Here is a 19,411-nt window from a genome sequence, read left to right as displayed (position 1 = left end):
TGATGAACCACATTCATCTTCTAAACAGAGAGGTTTCTGTTCACTTGACCAAGACCCCATTTCAGTATGGGCTCCCATACCTTAAGACAAATATATCAGACTCAAGGAGGCAAGTCTTTGATGATCCAAGTAATAGGCTATGGGTGATTTGCCTAAGAACACTGACAGAGGGGGGGACAAATGAATGAAAAATCAGCAAGAGGCAGGAAGGGGGAACATGGTCTTGTTCACCAGTTGGATCAGACAGTAAATGTTCTCACCCTCCACTTTTAGTCATAACACTTGAAGAGTCATTGCAGTGTAAAAGAGTGCAGACCTGTAGTTAGAAAACCTGGATTTGTTCCTGGCTCTGCCATTTTACCACTTATGTGACCAGTAAATAGCTATTAGGCTCTGAGTCTCAATTTCATCATCTGTAAAACAGAGAGAGCAATACGGGTACTATCCCACTTGTCCCCAATGACTTGCCTAGGACCATCCAATCAGTGTCAGAGTCGAGATTGAAACTCAGTTTGTCTGACTGCTAGTCCAGCGCTCTTTCCTCTCTACCACCCTTCCATGTTTGGGAACCAAGGAAGAAAGGCACAGAGAGATCAATCTCCAGATGTGGGGGGCATCTGAGAAAGTTCAGTGCAGAAATCTGAACTTCCCCAGCCCTATGACTCTCCATGCACATACCTGCTGAAGTGGAAGCGCTGGTGTGTGAGGAAGCTCAATGTATATTCCAGCCCGGAAAAGAGGAAGAGATAGAGGAAATAAACAAGGCCCAGGACCTTGAGATTCTGGAGTTCTGGAAGACAGGAAGGAAAAAAAGGGAGAGGAACATAGGGGAATGAGTCCATTCATTAGGGGCCTTCCTCCTTTTCCCCACCTGGTTCCTCAATTCCCTCTCTGCCGAGGCTTCTTCACCCTTTTTGTGTCTTGGATCTCTTGGACAAGTCTGGTGAAACCTACAGATCTATTCTCAGAATCATGCTTTTAAATGCATATTATTAAACAGAGGAAACCAATTCTATGGAAACACAGTGACCAATTTTTATTTTTATTTTTTTAACGTTCACAGACCCCAAGTTAAAAATGCCTGCTTGATATTCTCATTCCTTCCACCCCCAAAATCTGCCCTGCTCTGGGCCCAAGCCATTTTTTCTACCTACCTACATCCCACCCCAGCAAACAAGTAAAAGAGCAAGAGATTGGGGGCTCAGGACTGTGTTTGAATTCTAGCTCTGACCCAGGCTTTGCTATGTGACCTAGAAGAGACCCTGACCAAAAGGAGTCCCCATTCTGATGGTTATTACAGGAACTGGTAGCCATCACTACCCTGCTGAAGCCCCTCTAAAGCCATCCCCCCAAACCCTAGGGGTCCCAAGATGTATGAATGAAGCTTCTTACTCTCTCTGGATGGGGAGTCCTTCCCTCTGGTGACAGCTGAAAACTGGAATAAGGCGACTGGGCTGAGCAAGTCAGAGGCTGCTTGGAACCCAGATAGAACAGAAGAAACCTGAGGAGACAAATAACCCATCCATGGCATTGCCCCCTAGACAGAAGGAAGCCGGCCAATGCCAAGGGCATAACAGAAGGCCAGACCTACCTCTTAAGCCTGCTCTGTAAAGGGCTGGGAGGGTGGTTCTATTCCTAGAATTAGGGAGGCATCATAAAGTGGTGGGAAGGACACTGCACCTGAATCAGAAGTCCTGGGCCTGTCATTTGCTAGCTCTATGTCTATGGACAAATCCTTTCCACCTCAGTTTCCTCATCTAGAAAACAAAGAGATTTGACTAAATAATCCCGAAGGCCCTCTCAACTTCTAGGATTCTATATTGTAAGATTTTTTTTTTCCAAATCTAAGTCCCATGATCTCTTTTATCACATCCCTCACTTGCTCAAGAAGCTATAAATGGTTGTCCACCTTACAGAATCTGTATCCCTGCTCTCAAGGAGCCCACAGTCCTACTGGAGAGAAGCAAGCCAGTGCTTTCCACTATAGCATTGTAAGCCTGTTGCTTGGCAGCTGGGAGGTCAGAAGAAGAAACAAAGGAAGTAATCTGAACTAAACCACAAGTCACAAAATGAACAACTATTATTTCTGTGATTTAAAATTTACCAAGGAAACTTTTTTTTTGGTAGAGAGGGGAAGGCAAGGCAATTGGAGTTAAGTGACTTGCCCAAGGTCATATGGCTAGTGTGTCGAGTGTCTGAGGTCAGATTTGAACTCAGATTCTCCCGACTCCTGGGCTGGTGCTCTATTCACTGTGCTACCTAGCTGCCCTGAAACCTTTGTTATAAGGAGTGGCTTGTAAGATTTAGAGTCATTCTATAGGCACTGAGGAGCCTCTGAAGGTTTTTCAGCAGGAGAATGACAGGACCCTTGGAGCGATGCATGTAGCATGTGTGGGAGGTAACAGAAACAAGAGGCACAGACTAGAAACCTGTTAGGAGGCTACCACAAGAGTCCAGGTCAGAGGGGATGCCACAACAGCCTTGTTATGTGCAAGGATTATTACTGTTTACAGATGAGACAGCAAGGCCTAAAGGGGGAAGGTGATCTGCCCACGTTCACTTGACTGGTCAGTGTTGGCCCAGGGATCCAAATCAGGTCTCCAGGCTCCTAGTCTAACGCTGCTTCTGCTTGATCACACACAAACCAAAGAAAGACCACACTAATGCACTGAACCTCGAGCGTGGGTCAGTTCTGTGCATACACACAAAAAAAACCTGCTGAATTAGTTCAGCCTAGAACTAGTCAAGTCAGGTATTTTCTAAAATGATGAAGGAAAAAAATCAGACTATTGATAATAATGTCTCCCCATTCTCCTTCTCTACCTCCCTCTCTCCTTCCCCACTGTCCCCCTCCCCACCTACACAGGAGGTCCAACTAGCCATAGGGCAGAGTTTCCAAGGGCTGACATTCTAATAACTCTCTTTCTCCAGCCCTGGAATAATTCAAATAATTATGACAATAGCTAGTACTTACCAAATACTTTGAGGTTTGTGAAATGTTTGCATATGTTATCTCATTTAACACCCCACTGAGGTAGGCTCTATTATTATCATCACCATTTTACAGATGAGGAACCTAAACAGGGTCTTCCTCAGGCCACAAGGAAAATAGCTGAAGGACCTTGCAGCAGAAGTAAGGCAGAGAGCCCCAGGATTGTGAAGGGCCCAGGGTGGAACACTAAGCCTACCACCTTTGCCCTAGTGCTTCTGGGTACCATGGTGGCATGGTGGTGACCTGAGCCTCTCCAAGACAAAGTCGGTGAGTATGAACTCTGGCAGGGCCCACAGAGCTGGGAACACTTTCAAATGTGAGGCTGGCAATGATCTGAATGAGTCTGTGCCTGGAGAGCCCAGCCTGGCTGTCTTCTCTTCTTCTAAACTATCTCGTCAGCTCCCATGGGCTCCAGTCCCACCAATGTCAGGGTTGCCAGTCCTGTATCCAGTCCTGACCTTTCTCCTGTGTTTCACATCTCCAACTGCCTCTTGGGCATCTGACACTAACATGTCCAAAACAGAGCTCATTCACTCCCTCCCCCTCCTCTTCTAGACTTCCTATTACTGTTGAAGACATCACTATCCTCCCAGGAATCCAAGGTGACAGCCTCAGTCTCACCCTCTAGTCCTCACTCCCACTAACCAAGTCTTGTCAACTCTACCTTCACTACATCTCTTCTGCGTTCTCCCTTTTCTCCTTGTATGCAGTCACCTCACTGGTGCAGGCCCTATCACCTCACACCTGGACTACTGCCACAGCCGGCTCACTGGTCTCAAGTCTCTGTCCACTCTGGCCCATCCTCCACTCACTGCCCAAGTGATCCTCCTACTTCCTCACTCGATAACTCCAGGAGCTTCCTATTGCCTCCAGGATCAAATACGGAATCCTCTGTTTGGCTTTGAAAGCTCTTCACAACCTGGCCCCTTTCTCTCTTTCCAGTCTTCTTCCCCCTTAGCTCCCTTCATCTACTCTGCCATTCAGTGACACTGTCCTATTAATTCACACACACACACACACACACACACACACTCCCACTCCCACTCTCAAACCCATGCCTTTTCATGGCTGTCCCATGACTGGAATGGTCTTCCTCCTCACCTCCGCCACCTAGAGTTCCTTCAAGATTCACCCTTTACAAGAAGTTTTGCATGATTTCTACTCCTGCCCCACACAACGCCAGCCACTCAGTGCCTTCCCTCAGTGATCACCTCCCATTTACACTGTGTACATCTTGTCTGCATATACATGTTTTCTCCATCAGAAAGTGAAGGTGGGGACAGTTTTTGCATTATTTTGTAACCCCAGCACATGTGGCTGTTGTTTGGTCATGTCCAACTCTTCATGACCCCACATGGAGTTTTCTTGGCAAAGATACTGTAGTGGTTTGCCGTTTCCTTCTCCAGTGGATTAAGGCAAACAGAAGTTAAGTGACTTCCCCAGGGTCACACCCCTAGTGAGTGTCTGAGGTCGAATTAGAACTCAGATCTTCCTGACTCCAGGCCCAGTGTTCTATCCACTGAGCCATCTAGCTGCTTCTGCATATAGTAGATGTGTAGATGCTTATTAACTTACTGACTTCCCATTACTTCTATATGCCACACAAATGGAAAGAAAAAAAAGGTTGTGTCTCTACACATGCAACTCATTCAGTTAATCCACCCACTTGTTTTCAGCCATGATTGCCTCTGGCCCATCTGTTGCCATTAATATTAAACATCTGTCCTGAATGGACGAGGAGGGAGGGGCGGCAGCACAGCACCCTGACTCATTCCACACAGAATCAAAAAGCTTTCAGAGTTAAGAGCAGCTGATGGTGCAGTGAACAAAGCCGGGGAACATGGAGTAAAGAAGACCTAAGTTCAAATCCTATTTAAGATACTTTCTAGTGATGTGACCCTAAGGAAATCACTTAACCTCTCTCAGCATCAGTTTTATCATCTGTAAAATGGACAATTCAGCAGCTCCAAAGGTCCCTATGCTTCTCCAATCTCCCAACGCAAAAGAAGTCTCTAGGGAGCCTTACCCGTTTTTCCCTGGGGAGTGTTTCCGGAAGGAAGCAGAAAACGAACACCAAGTCAGAGATGGCGAACACCAGAGCCAATAAGGCCGCGTGAAAGTAGAAGACGTCTCCTTTACCTGTCTCGGCTGCTAGGTATGCCCCAATCATCGGGCCTATGGTGAAGCCCAGAGAAAAGGCAACCCCAATCATGGCCTGCAGGGGCAGAAGTGGCATCAACACAGCATTTTTATACATGAGATGGCAGAAAAATAGCAAGTCACATTTCTAAAGCTCTTTAAGGGTTACAAAGAACAAGTCCCACATCCCCATGAGGCAGGATATACAGGACTATGTTTTAGCTTAAGCAATAAAGGCTCTTCCCCAGTAAATAAGGGGCCAAACGCTATAAACAAGCCATTTTCAAAGGGAGAAATTGAAACTACAAATAGCCATATGAAAAAATGTTCTAAATTCCTAATAAACAGAGAAATGCAAATTAAACTGAGCTTCCATCTCACAGGCACTTGATTGGCAAGGAAGATGACAAGCTGTAAGAAAACAATTAATATACCAGTGGTAGAAATAGGAATTAGTCCAGTCCTTCTGGAAAGCAATTTGGAATTGTGCTCCAAAAGTCACTAAATTGTATATACTCCTTGACCTCAAAATACCACCACTAGGTCTACAGCTTCAAAGAAATTTTTTTTAAAAAGAGGAAAAGGACCCACATATACAAAATTATAGCAGTTCTTTTTACAGGGGCAAAGAACTGAACACTTGGGCAATGCCCATCAATTGACAAATGGCTTAACAAATTATGGCATATTATTGTCATGAAAAACTGTTGTGATGTGAGACCTAACAGAAAGAATCATTTGAGAGAAATCTGAGAAGACTTGTATGAGCTAGTGCAGAAGTGAGCACAACACAAGAATAATTTATACAATAATGACAACATTGTAAAAAGAGGCAATGTTGAAAGACTTAAGAACTATGATCAATTCAATGACCAGCCATGATTCTAGAGGACCAGTGACTGAGCCTGCTACCCACCTCCTGACAGATGGTCTCAAAGGGCAGAAGAAAATATTTTGAACACAGTTAATTCAAAAGTGTGTTTAACACTATGTATTTGTTACAGGCCTTTTCTATTTTTTTTCCCAGTGCAGAAAGGAAAAAAGAGAAAATAAATGCTTATTAATATTTTTAAATAAGGGGGCTGGATCACATAAAAGAAAAAAACCTGGGATTTGAGAATATTAAGTGATTTGTCCAAAGCCAGCAAATGTCAGAGTTAGGAATCAAATGTAGGTGCAGTGTTCTTTGTACCATATCAAAAGAGTTCAGCCTCACACCCCACTGGAAAATAATTTTTTAAAGAAATCATTACCATGGGGCCAAGCTAGTGATAAGCATCTGTCTCCCCTTCAGCTAGGCAAGTTCCTGGATGACAGATACGTTGGCCTGTCCCTTGATTCTTTGCATTTTTATGTCAATGGATCTATGATCTCATTGTAGGAAGCAATCCTGCTGTCCCTGGAAACTGGTCAGTTCCTAGATGGTTTCAGGGAAAAAGGCTTAGTAATTTTCCTAATTATCTCTCTCTCCTCCAATACCCAGAACCAAGTCAAGGACTCCTACTCCCACCCCAGTAGACACCATAGGATGCCCCCTTCTCTAGGTCAAAGGGTGTGAACATTTTAGTCACTTTTGTTAGCATAATCCCAAATTGCTTCACAGAATGGTTAGACCAATTCACAGCTCATCCAATAGTGTATTAATGTGATCGTCTTCCCACAGCCCCACCAACATCGACTATTTCCACCTCCTGCCATCTTTGCCAATTTGCTCCCTTGCTATCATATGTCACTGTTCTTCCAGTGATGCCACATGGCTGCAATGCATGAAATCCCAGTCTCTAAACAGTTAAATTTACAGGTCACCCAAAAGACAATGGAGAGATATAACAGGCATAAGTAGCTATGATGCATCACCAACAAAGAAGTACACAGCATAGGTAAAGAGATAATAGAAAAAAAAGATGACAAGGAAAGGAAGTGAGCTGGTCATAGAGAGAAATCAAGACATAATGGGTGGATGGCCCACGTGTTTCCCTCTGAGGGCATACGCCACTGAGACCCGTGTGATATCACGAGATCTAGGAGAAGGTCCCTGGCACATTGAGTGTACCCTACAGAAGATTTACAGGAGGATGTGAACTGCAGGATGCAGACCATACTCTTCAGCCATGAGAAAGGTCTAATGTGTGCTACTCAATTGGGAGTGGGGGTGTGAAAACTTGTTCTTTTAAATTTTTCGATAACTATATTGAAATATAGTTTGTAATTCTTTATTTGATTTTACGCATTTAAAAACATTACTCTGATAAGAGATCTATACGGTTCACCAGACTGCCCAAGGGGTCCATGAACCCTGGTCTAGAAAAAGCTAGAGAAAGTACTCCCTGCAATGAGATCACAGATCTATTGAAATAAGAATGCAAAGAATCAAGGGACAGAGCATGTATCTGTCATCCAAGAACTTGCTGAGGGGCAGACAGATATTTATCACTAGCTTGGCCACATGGTAATGATTTCTTAAAAAATTTATCTACTTTGCTTGTTCATTTGCTTACTGTAGCAACTCTGGAAGGCCAACCGCTAAACTTTTAGGAGTCAAAATCTGTCAGTGGAGGGATTATCTATACTGTGACTAAATCACAGGTTTCTGAAGTATGACTGCCCAAGTATGTGTTGATACTCCTACATTAAAAACATAAGGAGTCACCTTTGGAGTAACTGAAAGAAATAATTGTTTCTCAAAACCCACCTCCTAGGCAGGTACTCTTTTTTTATTCTATCACACTGCCTCAGGTGACCCCTGAAGTCACCTGACTCTGGATGGTAGATGTCCCTGCCCAAAGTCTACCAGGAACTGAAAAGTCCAAATGCTTTCTAAATACCCCTCAGCAAGAAAGTGGAGTGATACTTCAGGTAAGGATAGTATTTTCAAAGATTACAATAGTATTCCCACCTCCTTTATATCACTGGCTCTTCACACCACCCTGTGAAGTCAGCAAGATAGAAACCATTATCCCTATTTAACAGATAGGGAAACTGAGGACCAGAGGGTACATGTGAGGAAGAAAGCAATCCCAACTCCTGGGAGACAGAGAAGCAAATAGAGGCATGGCTAATGGGGCAAGAAGCTCTGCTAGCTTCTGTCGGTCCTGAGTCCTCCAATGCAGCAAGAAGGAATGAAGGAGACTTAAGGGGATACAGCTGAATGAACTCTCTGACTCACCATTCCCTTGCTCCGGGCCTGGGGGGAACTCAGGTCTGCAATGACAGCGGTGGAAAGGCTAACATTGCCTTTGCTGATTCCTCCAATTACCCTGGAGAGCAGAAAGGCTCCAAAGCTTTTGGAGAGGGCCCACAATGCATAGGACATGATTAATCCCACCTAGGGACAAGCACAGAAAGCCATTATTTATACTGAGTCCTGACCTAACCTTGGAGTCTGTCAGACCGGTCTAGAGCCATGTGCCTGCCCCTCAAGGCCAACCAAATGGCAACAAATGTCAGGCAGAGAGAAAGAGGTTCCAAAGGTGCCATATTGACCCATATTCCCTTCCCATTCCCTGGGTACATCTCACTCCCTTGTTTGTAAGGGGGGAAATACACAAATTTTCCCCCTTCACATTTATCCTTCTACTCCCTGTGGAATCTAGAAATCAGCAGCAGCTGCTGCTCTGAAGGCTTGGTCACAGCAGTGTGTGTTTCTCTAAAAGCTTAGTCAGTTGGATCACAGAGTTCAGAGCTAGAGGGGAATTCCAGTTCCCTCTTCTCATTGCTCAGAATGCCCTGCTTTGTGTGCATGTCTGGCCTCCATCACAGTAAGCAGCAGAGAGGGCACTAGATCAACTCTGGCCTTCCTAGGAACCCACCTAGCCCAGTGCCTTGCACAGCAGGCACTTAATAAATGTTTACTGAGTGAATGACATCCAAGTCTCTTGACTTCCAGTCCAATGTTGCTTCTATTATACTATGTTCACTCTTTTAATAAAAAAAGAAAAAGGCAGCTTCAATCACTAGAAAGAAGCCAGGTTCTGGATACATGAAAAACCAGTGATGGTTCTGAAAGAGAAATAATGAAACATATATCCCTCCTCATGGAACAGGCATGGGCATGTTAGGGCCGAATGTTATAAATATTGTCACTTATGGTCACTCTATCAGATGTTTTTACTTAATTATTTCTCTTCATTACAAAAGAGGGTTTAGTCCAGAGAGATCATCCCTCTAGAGACAAAATGCATTAACGTCTTTTCTCAAAGGTAGCTAGCCAAATACAGTTGGGTGGAAAATGTAAACCACCTTGTTAGCACAAAGAGAGAACCCCTCTAATCAAGTCTTCAGAGGTTCCACTGAGGGAAAATTATGTTCCTAGATGCAGATACTGTATTTTCAAATTTACCCCATCAGCTTGAGGTTACATTTAACTACCTCTCTTTTAACAGGTAAATACTGCCTTGGGACAAGGGAGATAAAGGTTGTTTACACAAGTATTTGTACAACCACTAGTCTGCAGACTCTGAGCGGTCATACCAAAGTCAGCAACATGACTGGCCGCCTCCCAAAGGAATCCGATGCTGCCCCAGTGAGAGGTGAGAAGAAAAACTGCAGGATGGAAAAGATGGAGCCAATCAAACCTGAAAGAGAAAGCACATTAGCCTTGCTGCCCCTCAGATCAGCAACAATCTTCACACATTTCCTCTGGAGCCCTCTTCTGTGATGAAGTCGGGCTTTCCCTTCCTAAGGATTGTCCAAAAGGTAGGAGAATCAGTGGAGGGAACCCTTCCCCCAAAGGGCCTGTCCAAAGTTCTGAAATTCTGCCACCAGAGATGGTTTTCTTTGAATGTTGAAGGTTTTTTGGCATGTACAGATGCCAGGAAGATGGTAGGACTTAAATATTAAGTCATTAATATCTATGGGAAGAGGGATCAAGGCCTCTGGGAATGGAAGGCAGCACCAATGTCTCAGGAGAGAGGAGCTGAAGGAGTGGCTGAGAGAACACTGAAGACACACTTTCTGGACTTTACAATTATGTTGAGGCAAAATGCTGGGAGGCCATAGTTATACTGAAGTCCTGAGAATCATACAAATAATAATAATAATAATAATAATAATGATAGACAAATAGATGGCACAGTGAATAGAAGCCTGGGTCCAGAGACAGGAAAACCTGAGTTCAAATTCAGCCTTGAATACTTACTGGCTGTGTGACCTTCAGCAAGTCATTTAACCTCTGTTTCCTAAACTGTAAAACTTTGCCTCCCAGAATTGTTGTGAGGATCAAATAAGGCAATATGTCTACAATCCTTTGCAAACCTTAAAGCATGATATAAATGTGAGCTATTGTTTGTAACCAGTCACCTTCTTTCATCTCCAAATCTGCCAGTATTAGATCAAATGAGAATGTTTATAAAGCAATCAACACAGTGTTGGGCACACTGTAGTTATCTAATAAATGTTTATTCCTCTCCCTCCTTCCCTCTGTATCATCAGGGCATAAGAGTATGTGATTTATTTCTAATAATAGCATACTTCATACTAGTGTGGCATTGTTTACATTTTAAAATCATTTTCCTATTTGTGGTAATTTATACCACCTTCTTTCTTGCTTTTTTTTTTTTGGAGGGCAATTGGGGTTTTAAGTGACTGGCCCAAAGTCACATGGCTAGTTTTTGTGTTAAGTGTCTGAGTCCGAATTTGAACTCAGGTCCTCCTGACTCCAGGGCTGGTGCTCTATTCACTGTGCCACCTAGCCGTCCCCACCACCTTCTTTCTATCCCTGTGTCTACTGACCTTCCAACCTGGGGTCAGAAGACAAAGGTACAAATCTAAATTCTGTCACTTTTTAGTTTTGTGACCTTATGCAAGATTCTCAGGATCTCGGTCTCCCCTGCTGTAGAATAGGGAGGTTGAACTAAGGAATCTTTAATGTCCTTTTCAGCTCCAAATTATATAATCCTGAGTTTCCTTTCCCTCTTCCTTTCTCCCTGAAAACAGCAGAGCTGGGTACACAATCCGTATCTAATCAAGTACTTGCTGAACTAGACTGAAAAGTCCTCCAGGGCTTTATGCTCTTTTTTTATTCCTTTCATATCTATGAGATTACTTTATTCTGACAGGTCTGGGAAACAGCAAAAACAGGGTCATTTATTCTTTCCATCCCTCACTTAACAAATCCTTGTTAAGCAAGGGAAAAGAATACACAATTTAGAATCTGAGGCCCTAGGTCAACTCCCAACTTTGTCATTTCCTTCCTAAGAGACCTTACACAGATCACTTCATCTCTACCTGGCTGTTTCCTCCTCTGTAACCAAGGGGGCTGGACTGGATGGTCCCTGAGATCCCTTCCAGCTATGAAGTTAAAGTGATTATCTTCTCTGTTGTGTGCTTGGGAAAGATGCAAACTGGGGTGTGCTGCAACCAGCCCAAACCAGCTAACTGGAGCTGGAGGTGAAATTTTTAGCATGAACATTTATACCTCTATACTATGTATCAGGGCTTGATTTACAGTTAATAGACTAGGCTTAAGAAAGTGGTAGAGAAAATGCTAATAATGTAATAATGCAAATGAAACTTAAAAGTTACTAAGCATGACTTTTTTTTTCCTTCAGGGATCTGGTTATTCAACATTTACTAACACACCCTTGGATACAGAGTTTAAATAAGAACCCATGCCCTCATTCAAATTAAATTCAGTTCAATTACATACCTACTATGTGTGCAGACTGGGCTAAGAGCTAGGGTAGAAAGAGAAAAATTAAAACAGTCACTGCCCCTCAAGACACTTACATTCTATGGGAGGAGATTACTTTCCACTAGACCTAACATTCCTATTTACAGAGCTTACAATCTAATGCGGGGGAAATTGTAGATAATTGTAATGCACCATCAACACATTAAAAAGATGCAAAAAAAAATTTAAACTGTGAGGTCCAAGGCAGAAGATTGGTAAACCAATCAAGGATCAGAGAAAGTTTCACGGAGGAAGTATCATTATATGCTCTACTTTAAAAGGATGGATAGTATCATTATCCACATTTTATAGAGGAAAACTAAGGTCAATAGAGATCAAGTGATGTTCTGTCAAGGAATCCTTCCAATCAAGCAGTTGCACAAAGGTCAAAAGAGGAAGCCAGGGACCCTGTGGGGCTACTAACTAAGCCCCTATATTTGATGCTTAGTCCACAATGAAACCAAATGCAGGTTCAGGGAAAGACTTGTACCTCCAAACAGGACACTGTTATATTTCCTCTCAGGAGGCACACCAATCATGGCAGCAAACCAGTCGACACCCTGCTGTAAGGACTGATAGAAGGGGTCCTACAGAAAGGAGAAAAGCCTGTTAGACAATACCACAAATGAGCCCCCTGACTTCTGTACTGCTCCACCTACCACCATGGAGCCCAGTTCTAGCCAGAAGAGAGAGGCCTAGAGAGGGAAGAGTGTTTGTCTTGTTTGAAGGGGTGTGGGGTATGTATGTGCAGAATTGAGCTAAAAAATTAATCTAAAACTAATATAAATTATCTTACAGGTTCCCAAACCCCATAAACCCAACCCTTACCTCGTACCCTCCCCACTAACCAAACACATGTACCTTAAATATTTAGACAAGTAATAATAATAACAGTTCACATTTCTCTAGCACATTAATGTTTATAAAGCACTTTTTAAAAGTCAGGATTCTAATTCAGGGCCCCTATTCCAGGCTAAGAATTCTTTCTATTGAATCTCCTTGATTCTTATACAGGTAGGGGTGGGTGTTGGGGGGGGGTTGAGTAGGGGGGTGTATATGTATATATGTGAGTATGTAAAATTATACAGACTGGCCATGTAAGAAGCGTCACTGCTAGAAATATTCATAATTAAAGCATGTTCCCTCTCTCCCTTGCCCCTCTACCCCCAGCTAACATAGTCTGTGCTTCATGGCCCCTGAACACCACTCACATTGGAATTGCCATAGTGGTCCAAGATGGAAGGCAAAAGGGGAAGGATAAGAGTGAAGCCCAGTAAGTCTATAAGCAGGGCCAGGAAGACAATGGTGATGGCTCGGTTGGCCAGTTCTGGGGGCTCTGGCTGCCCCTTGATGGGAGGTCGCCGAGTACAGCTCTCTTCCTTGCTCAGACCCATATCTCCTGCTGTCTTCTCCCAGACACCTCAGCCAAGCGCAGCACCTGGGACTTCTGGGGTCTTCACATTCCTAAAGGGAGGAAGAACACAATCCATTGAACTGACTTCCTTCCCCCATTCCTCATTTCCAATCAGGTCTTCCCCCTTGGGAGCTTAATCTCTTCTTTAAGGTATTTTTGTAATAGTGACAATTTAGGTCTATCTCTGGGTCTTATTTCCCTACTAAAGAGTAAGTTCCTTGAGGGCAGAAAGAGCATGTCTTATCTAAGTTTTGTACCTCCCCAAGTACCCAGCACAGTCTTTGGACCCAGTAAGCATTTAAGTAAATATCTGTTGTCCTATAATGCTGGGGCACAGGGCACATTACCAAGGATCTTAGCTGATGTTCTCAACAAAACCTTGTGAATTGGTCTCCACTCCATGTACCCTAGCCCAATAAATCAACAATGACTAATCCAATCAACAGTCACAGAAAAGTTCCTAAGTGCCCAGACCAGTGCTGAATAGCATGGGGTAGAAAGCACTGGCTCTGGACTTAGATGAGTTGTGTTTGAGTCCTCCCTCATACACTTAATCTACGTCTGACCTCAGGCAAGTCCCTTAGCTTTTCCTCATATATAAGATGAGCTAGTTGGGCTAGATGGCCCCTGGGGTCCCTTCCATCTCTGATCCTGCCCTGCAAAGAGGAACAACAAGGAACAAGCCCCTACCTTAAGGAGTCTGCAAGAGAGAACAAGAATGGATAGAATAGGAAAGCTTCCTTCTCTTCCCTTTGGAAACTTCCCAGACAAATACTGAACTGGCCAGGTATCCAAAGGCCAAGGAGAAGCATATACTCAAGTCTCTTTTTTTTTATGGAGTAAACCAAGCATTTCTATAACATAATATAATAAAAAAAGATAATTGCACATGAAACTGCAAATCTTTTATGTCAAGTCTTAAGTACTCATGATCACTTGGGGATAAAACACAGAAAAGCTAAAAATCACTAGGAGGCAAAGCTCACACTTGAACCCCAGCCTCCCGGTCCCAGGTTCTTTCACCAAGCTGCTTTCAATTCCTGTACTAAACAAACTCCCAGAAGGAGAGGGAGAAATGATCATAGCTAGCATTTTTGTAAGCACTTTAGGGCATGCCAAGATCTGAAAGACATTCCCTTACCTCCTTATGGGTCAGGGAAGAACTACAAGAAAGGCACCAAGGTGCAGATAGCAATATGGTGGATAGAGCAGGGCCAGATGACCTCCCTCTCTTGAGCAACATGCCCAGAATGCTGGGGCCTGGTGCAGTGTCCCTCTCTGCTCCTCCCACCACCCACGGAGTGAAGTGGACAAAAGCCCCACTGACCAAACCCAAAGGCCTTGTGGGAATGGGTCCTGTCTTGTCCTAACTCTATAAGTTGTGGCAGTTGTCCAGTTACATCTGATTCTCCATGACCCCATTATGAGTTTTCTTGGCAAAGACACTGTTTGCCATTTCCTTCTCCAGCTCACTTTACAGATGAGGAAACTGAGGCAGGGTTAAGTGATCTGCCCAGGGTCATAGCTAGTAAATGTCTGAGGCCAGATTTGAACTCATTTTGAACAGATTTGAGGATGTCTTCCTGATTCTAAGCCCAGTATTCTATCCACTGAGCCACCTAGCTGCCCAGCTCTGCCAGTAACCCTGGGCAAATCCCTTCCCCATTCTGAGTCTCAATTTCTTTGCTTCTCAAATGAATGGGTTGGTTTAATGTTCTCTAAGAAGGTCGAATCTAGTTCTGACATTCTATGCTCTATGTTCCAATCCTCTAGCCCTGACACCCAGTGGTTCTCTTATCTGTAGAAAGGATAACCCAGCGTTATTATGTAACAGTTCAAAAGGAGCCTGGCATTGTTACAACACACTCAGGACATGTGGCTAAACTGTCTCAGCCTTACTGTTTAGAATAGGCAACAACAACTTGAATTTCAGAGAGAGTTCAGTCACTGAGCTGGAAAAAAATTTCTGAGGTTATTTCTCCTCCCATCCAACACCCCGGCTCCAAATTCAATGAAATTATTACCTCCCCCTCCCACCATCACACACACACTTCAAGCAGATAGTGTTAGGGGCATGAACTCAAAGAGGAGGTAATTTTTCTGTAACAATAATAACAAAAAGGTGCTTTATCCCATTACAATTTCATTTAACACACATCATCTTATTTGAGCCTCACACAGGGCATTTTATAGATAAGGAAACTGAGGCTCAGAAAGTTAAGTGGCTTGGTAGAGAGTATAGTGTATCAGAAAGCTTAGGAGTGAGAAGCTTGTGTGTTCTGGTCCTAGCACTGTCCATCTATTAACTGGGTGACTCAATGCAAATTCACTTCCTCTTTTCTAGGCGTCAGTTAACTCATCTGTCAAATAAGGGGTTTGTAACCCACAACACTCCCGAGTACAGTTTGAACCAGATTAAAATGTAATTGAGAAATATTTAAGAAAATAAAAATACAACTTGGTGTTCAGTCGTTTTCATTCATTCTGATTCCTCATGACCCCATTTGGAGTTTTCTTGGCAAAGAGCACTTTGCCATTTCCTTCTACAGCTCATTCTACAGATAAGGAAACTGAGGTAAACAGGGTTAAGTGACTTTCCCAGGGTCACACAGCTAGTGTCTCGAAGCCAGATTTGAACTCAGGAAGATGAGTTTTCATTACTTCAACCACTGATGGCCCTCCCCCTCCCCAAATACAATAGAATACAGATAATGTTAATATATGGTTTTCTGAGTCAATATGTGGCCTTCAGGGATTCTTATGTATGGTTTAATGGCAGTGTTTCTATTTGAGTTTGATACCAAGATATAAGACTTATACCTACATCTAAGTTTCTTTCTACCTCTGACATTCTGTATTTTAACAGTTCATGTAATAGCAGACCCAGGACCAGAACCCAGGTATGACTCCTGGCCAGAGTCTCTTTCTGGTATACAATAACACCTTTCTATCTAATAATAATATTAATGACAATAATAGTATGCAATTCAAAGCATAATTTGATTCTACAGCTTTCCTTGCAATTGGTCTACAATTGTTTAACTTAAACTTAGTAAATACTTACCAATAAGTATAATATTTATATATTATATAATATATAATACAAATACCAAATACGAAATACCAAAAAGGTCCTACCCTCAAGGAGTTTACACTCAACCTGGAGAGTCAACCTGGAGAGACAACCTGCAAATAGCAAGGGACAAACAAAATATATAAGATAAACTGGAGACAATATCCAGGGGAAGACATTAACATTAAAGGGGACTAAGAAAGGTGTGGCAGAAGGTGGAATTTTAGTCAAGAAAATGAGGAGGTGGAGACAAGGAGAAAAAGAGTTCCAGGCCTGGGGGAAAGTCAGTAAAAATGAAAAGAGGGAGTGTCTTGTATAACGAACAGCAAGAAGATTGGTGTCCCGGGACCTGCTTACGCAGGCTCCTTCCTAGACCATAAGCTCTCAGGGGGCAGGCACCATGGCTTTATCCAAACTTTGTGTCTCACAATACAGTGGTAGGTGCTTACTGTGGAACACATGCAATGAAGAGTCCACTGTACTCCAGAGAGGAAGCACATTCCATTGTTGGGTTGGGCAATTCTAAGGAAGAAGGAATTCTTCCTTATGATGAGCCATAATAGACATCCTTATACTTCTACCTACCTTTCTTTCCCTATCTTGCTATCTTACTTACTTACTGCTATCAGTAAGTAAAGACCATAAGGTTATTGTTCTCTTGGCCTCTTACCTTTTACTTTTGGCATTGCTGTGATGGACTTAAGGGAATGAAACTATGTTTGAGAAGTCAAGGAAATATATAGTTAACAGATTAATTTGTGACTAGATGCAGGGTGGGGTATAATGAACTGAGTTCAAATCCAGCCCCTGACCTTTACTGGCTATGTGACCCTGGATTAGTCATTTACCTTCTTTCAGCCTCAGTTTCCCTATCAGTAAAATGGGGATCATAATATAATAGCTCCTATCTTATAGGCTGTTGTGAGGATCAAATAAGATAATATATTAAAGCAATTTTCAGTGCTTAAAGTACTATATGAATACTAACTATAATTATTATTAATAACTAGATTAATGATTCTCCTGGGGGCAAGAATCAAGAAATCTGAAACATTTCAGAGTATAGTGAAAAAAAGCTCCAGCATAGGAGCTAAGTGTTTTATATTCTACCCAGGTTTCTGCCATGAACTTGCTGTGTGACCCTGGGTAAGTCCTGATCCCTCCTCAGATCCCAGCTGCCCCAAATTCAGAGCAGAGAGGTTGGATTAATTGATCTCTTAAGGTCCCCTTTGGCTCTGATCTATATTCTATGGTCCCTTTCTGCTTTTAGTCTGTCCTTTGTTCTAAGGTCTCTTTCAGCTCTGATATTCTCCAGTTCCAAAAAGAAAAAGCAAGAAAATGCCAGGCTTCTCCCACTCTATCCAGGTCAGATGCTCTGACCTCCGAGGAACACTTCAGTTACACTGACCATTCTGCTGAAATCAGGCTGACCTTTGCTTCTCAGCTGCCTTTGTGGTCATTCTGCTGACTGTCCATGCAGACACTGGGGAAAGGCAGAATTCAGAAATGTTGACTCAGGTCACCTGGGGATCATCAGGTCAGAGCTTAACAAGGTGTTGTTCTAACCTGCTAATCCATTGAAATTTAGTACTACCATAAATTCACAGAAACATAGACTCAGATCACTCAAAGTCACTTCATCAGGACATAGTCTGAGCTGGGAAGGACCTCCTACCTCTCCCAATTCAACCTCCCAATTTTGCAGCTGGAGAAACTGAGATTCACAGGGCCAGGAAGTGCTTTGCCCACCATCACACAATAAGTCAGAGCCAGGCCTAGAATTCTAGAGTCCTGATTCAAGGTCCTGGGCCGCTCCCATACTGATCCCTAGAGCAGTTTGTCTAGCCTTTATCTTATTCCTGGCAAAAGCAAACCAAAGTTTCCCTAGTTTTATAGTAATAGGTGTGGCCAAAGGAGGGGGTTAAAAAGGCTGTTAGAGAACTCTCACCTGCTTCTCCAATTAGGGGGTAAGAACACAGAGATCCCGACCTGGCTTCCACACTCCACAGTCCTTCACCTTGGGGTACAGCCGATGCTCCCAGGTGGCCAGCCCACTGGCCCGGTTGAAGGAACCCCAATTAATTATCTGAGATACTGAATTGTCCCTACAGAAATACTTCAAGGGCATGGAGATGGCACTTGAGGGTGTCTAAGAAGCCCCTGAGGAGCTCCCTTCCAGAGCAATCCTCCATTTCCACATTTTACAATCGTATCCTATTTCAAAAGTCCCGCTCAAATACTCCCTAGTCAATGAAGCCTTTCCTAAAGTGGCCTCCTTAACGCTCCATGCCTACTGCACTTATCCTGGGGCTCCGTCCTGTTTGCCCTCCGATTCCTACCTCAATGCCAGAGCTGGAAGGGACCTTGGAGACCTTTTCATCCCTCACTTTACAGAGTTGGAAACGGAGGCCCTGGGAACTGGTTGACTTGGTCAATGTCACACAACTAAAGTAGGCAGGATTTGAACCCAGATTTTCTGACTCGAAGTTCGAGACCTCTTCCCAGTACCCGATGCTGCGTGAAAGGGCATGGGCACAAACCCACTCCGGTCGGGCTCTGGAGCCAGATGGCACCAGCCCGGGCCCTAGCATCCCCGAGGAGCCCTCCAACCGGAGCCACCTCCCCCACTGGGGACTGGAGGGGAAGGGAAGATGGGGGCGGGGCACAGCCCTTACCTGATCGCTCGGACTGGCGGCTCAGTTGGCGTCGGAGCCACCTGGGGCAGGGTCTAAGCAGAGGAGAGAGTGCTGGAGGTGAGGAAGGAAGCGTAGCGACTGATGCCGAGGCCCGTGGTGCGGCCCCTCCTCGGAGGCCAGGCCCCGCCCGCCTCCTCTGTCCTCACGTCCCCACTCTCCACCCTCCTTCCTCCTTCCTCCTATCCCTCTCCCCTCCCTGTCCTCCATCCCCCGGGCCTGGAGAACCCTTTCTGGCGCGTTTCCTCTTCCGCCCCAGAGCTAGCGGGGAGCAGGCGTGGGGCCGGCTTTCCCTGCGTTTCTGCGCCCCCTCCTTCCTCTTCCTCTTCGTCCATCCCCCACTCTCTGTTCTCTGCCGCCCCCCGTGGGGATCATCCCCCTCCCTTCTTTCCTGCACAGCTGCAGGCCGAGGGAGGAGGACACAGAATGC

The 19,411-nt window shown here is 44.1% G+C and overlaps 1 protein-coding gene across 12 annotated transcripts in view; it reads right to left on the bottom strand.

The window, feature by feature from the left end:
• Nucleotides 1-19,208, bottom strand: part of MFSD10 (major facilitator superfamily domain containing 10) — a 32,556-nt gene extending 13,348 nt beyond the window's left edge. Inside the window, exons 1-11 of one of the 12 annotated variants that reach the window (XM_069070771.1) lie at nucleotides 18,964-19,206; nucleotides 18,237-18,342; nucleotides 17,697-17,771; nucleotides 16,354-16,401; nucleotides 13,013-13,265; nucleotides 12,292-12,388; nucleotides 9,602-9,705; nucleotides 8,298-8,456; nucleotides 5,019-5,207; nucleotides 1,393-1,501; nucleotides 679-790 (exon numbers count right to left, since the gene is read on the bottom strand). In XM_069070771.1, coding sequence (XP_068926872.1) covers nucleotides 679-790; nucleotides 1,393-1,501; nucleotides 5,019-5,207; nucleotides 8,298-8,456; nucleotides 9,602-9,705; nucleotides 12,292-12,388; nucleotides 13,013-13,195 — 953 coding nt within the window. In that variant the 5' untranslated portion in view covers nucleotides 13,196-13,265; nucleotides 16,354-16,401; nucleotides 17,697-17,771; nucleotides 18,237-18,342; nucleotides 18,964-19,206. Of the gene's footprint in view, nucleotides 1-678; nucleotides 791-1,392; nucleotides 1,502-5,018; nucleotides 5,208-8,297; nucleotides 8,457-9,601; nucleotides 9,706-12,291; nucleotides 12,389-13,012; nucleotides 13,268-16,353; nucleotides 16,402-17,696; nucleotides 17,779-18,236; nucleotides 18,343-18,963 lie in introns of those variants that run through there. The other 11 variants (XM_069070776.1, XM_069070839.1, XM_069070789.1 and 8 more) reach the window with 11 other exon arrangements.
• Nucleotides 19,209-19,411: the final 203 nt, after the last annotated feature.

Source organism: Petaurus breviceps, unplaced genomic scaffold (genome assembly GCF_028583685.1).
Source record: "Petaurus breviceps papuanus isolate PSGF00001 unplaced genomic scaffold, PetGlider_PUasm1.0 140, whole genome shotgun sequence".
Classification (NCBI taxonomy): Eukaryota; Metazoa; Chordata; class Mammalia; order Diprotodontia; family Petauridae; genus Petaurus; species Petaurus breviceps.
The sequence above is the reverse complement of the archived record's forward strand: the minus strand, read 5'-3'. Positions and strand labels throughout refer to the sequence as shown.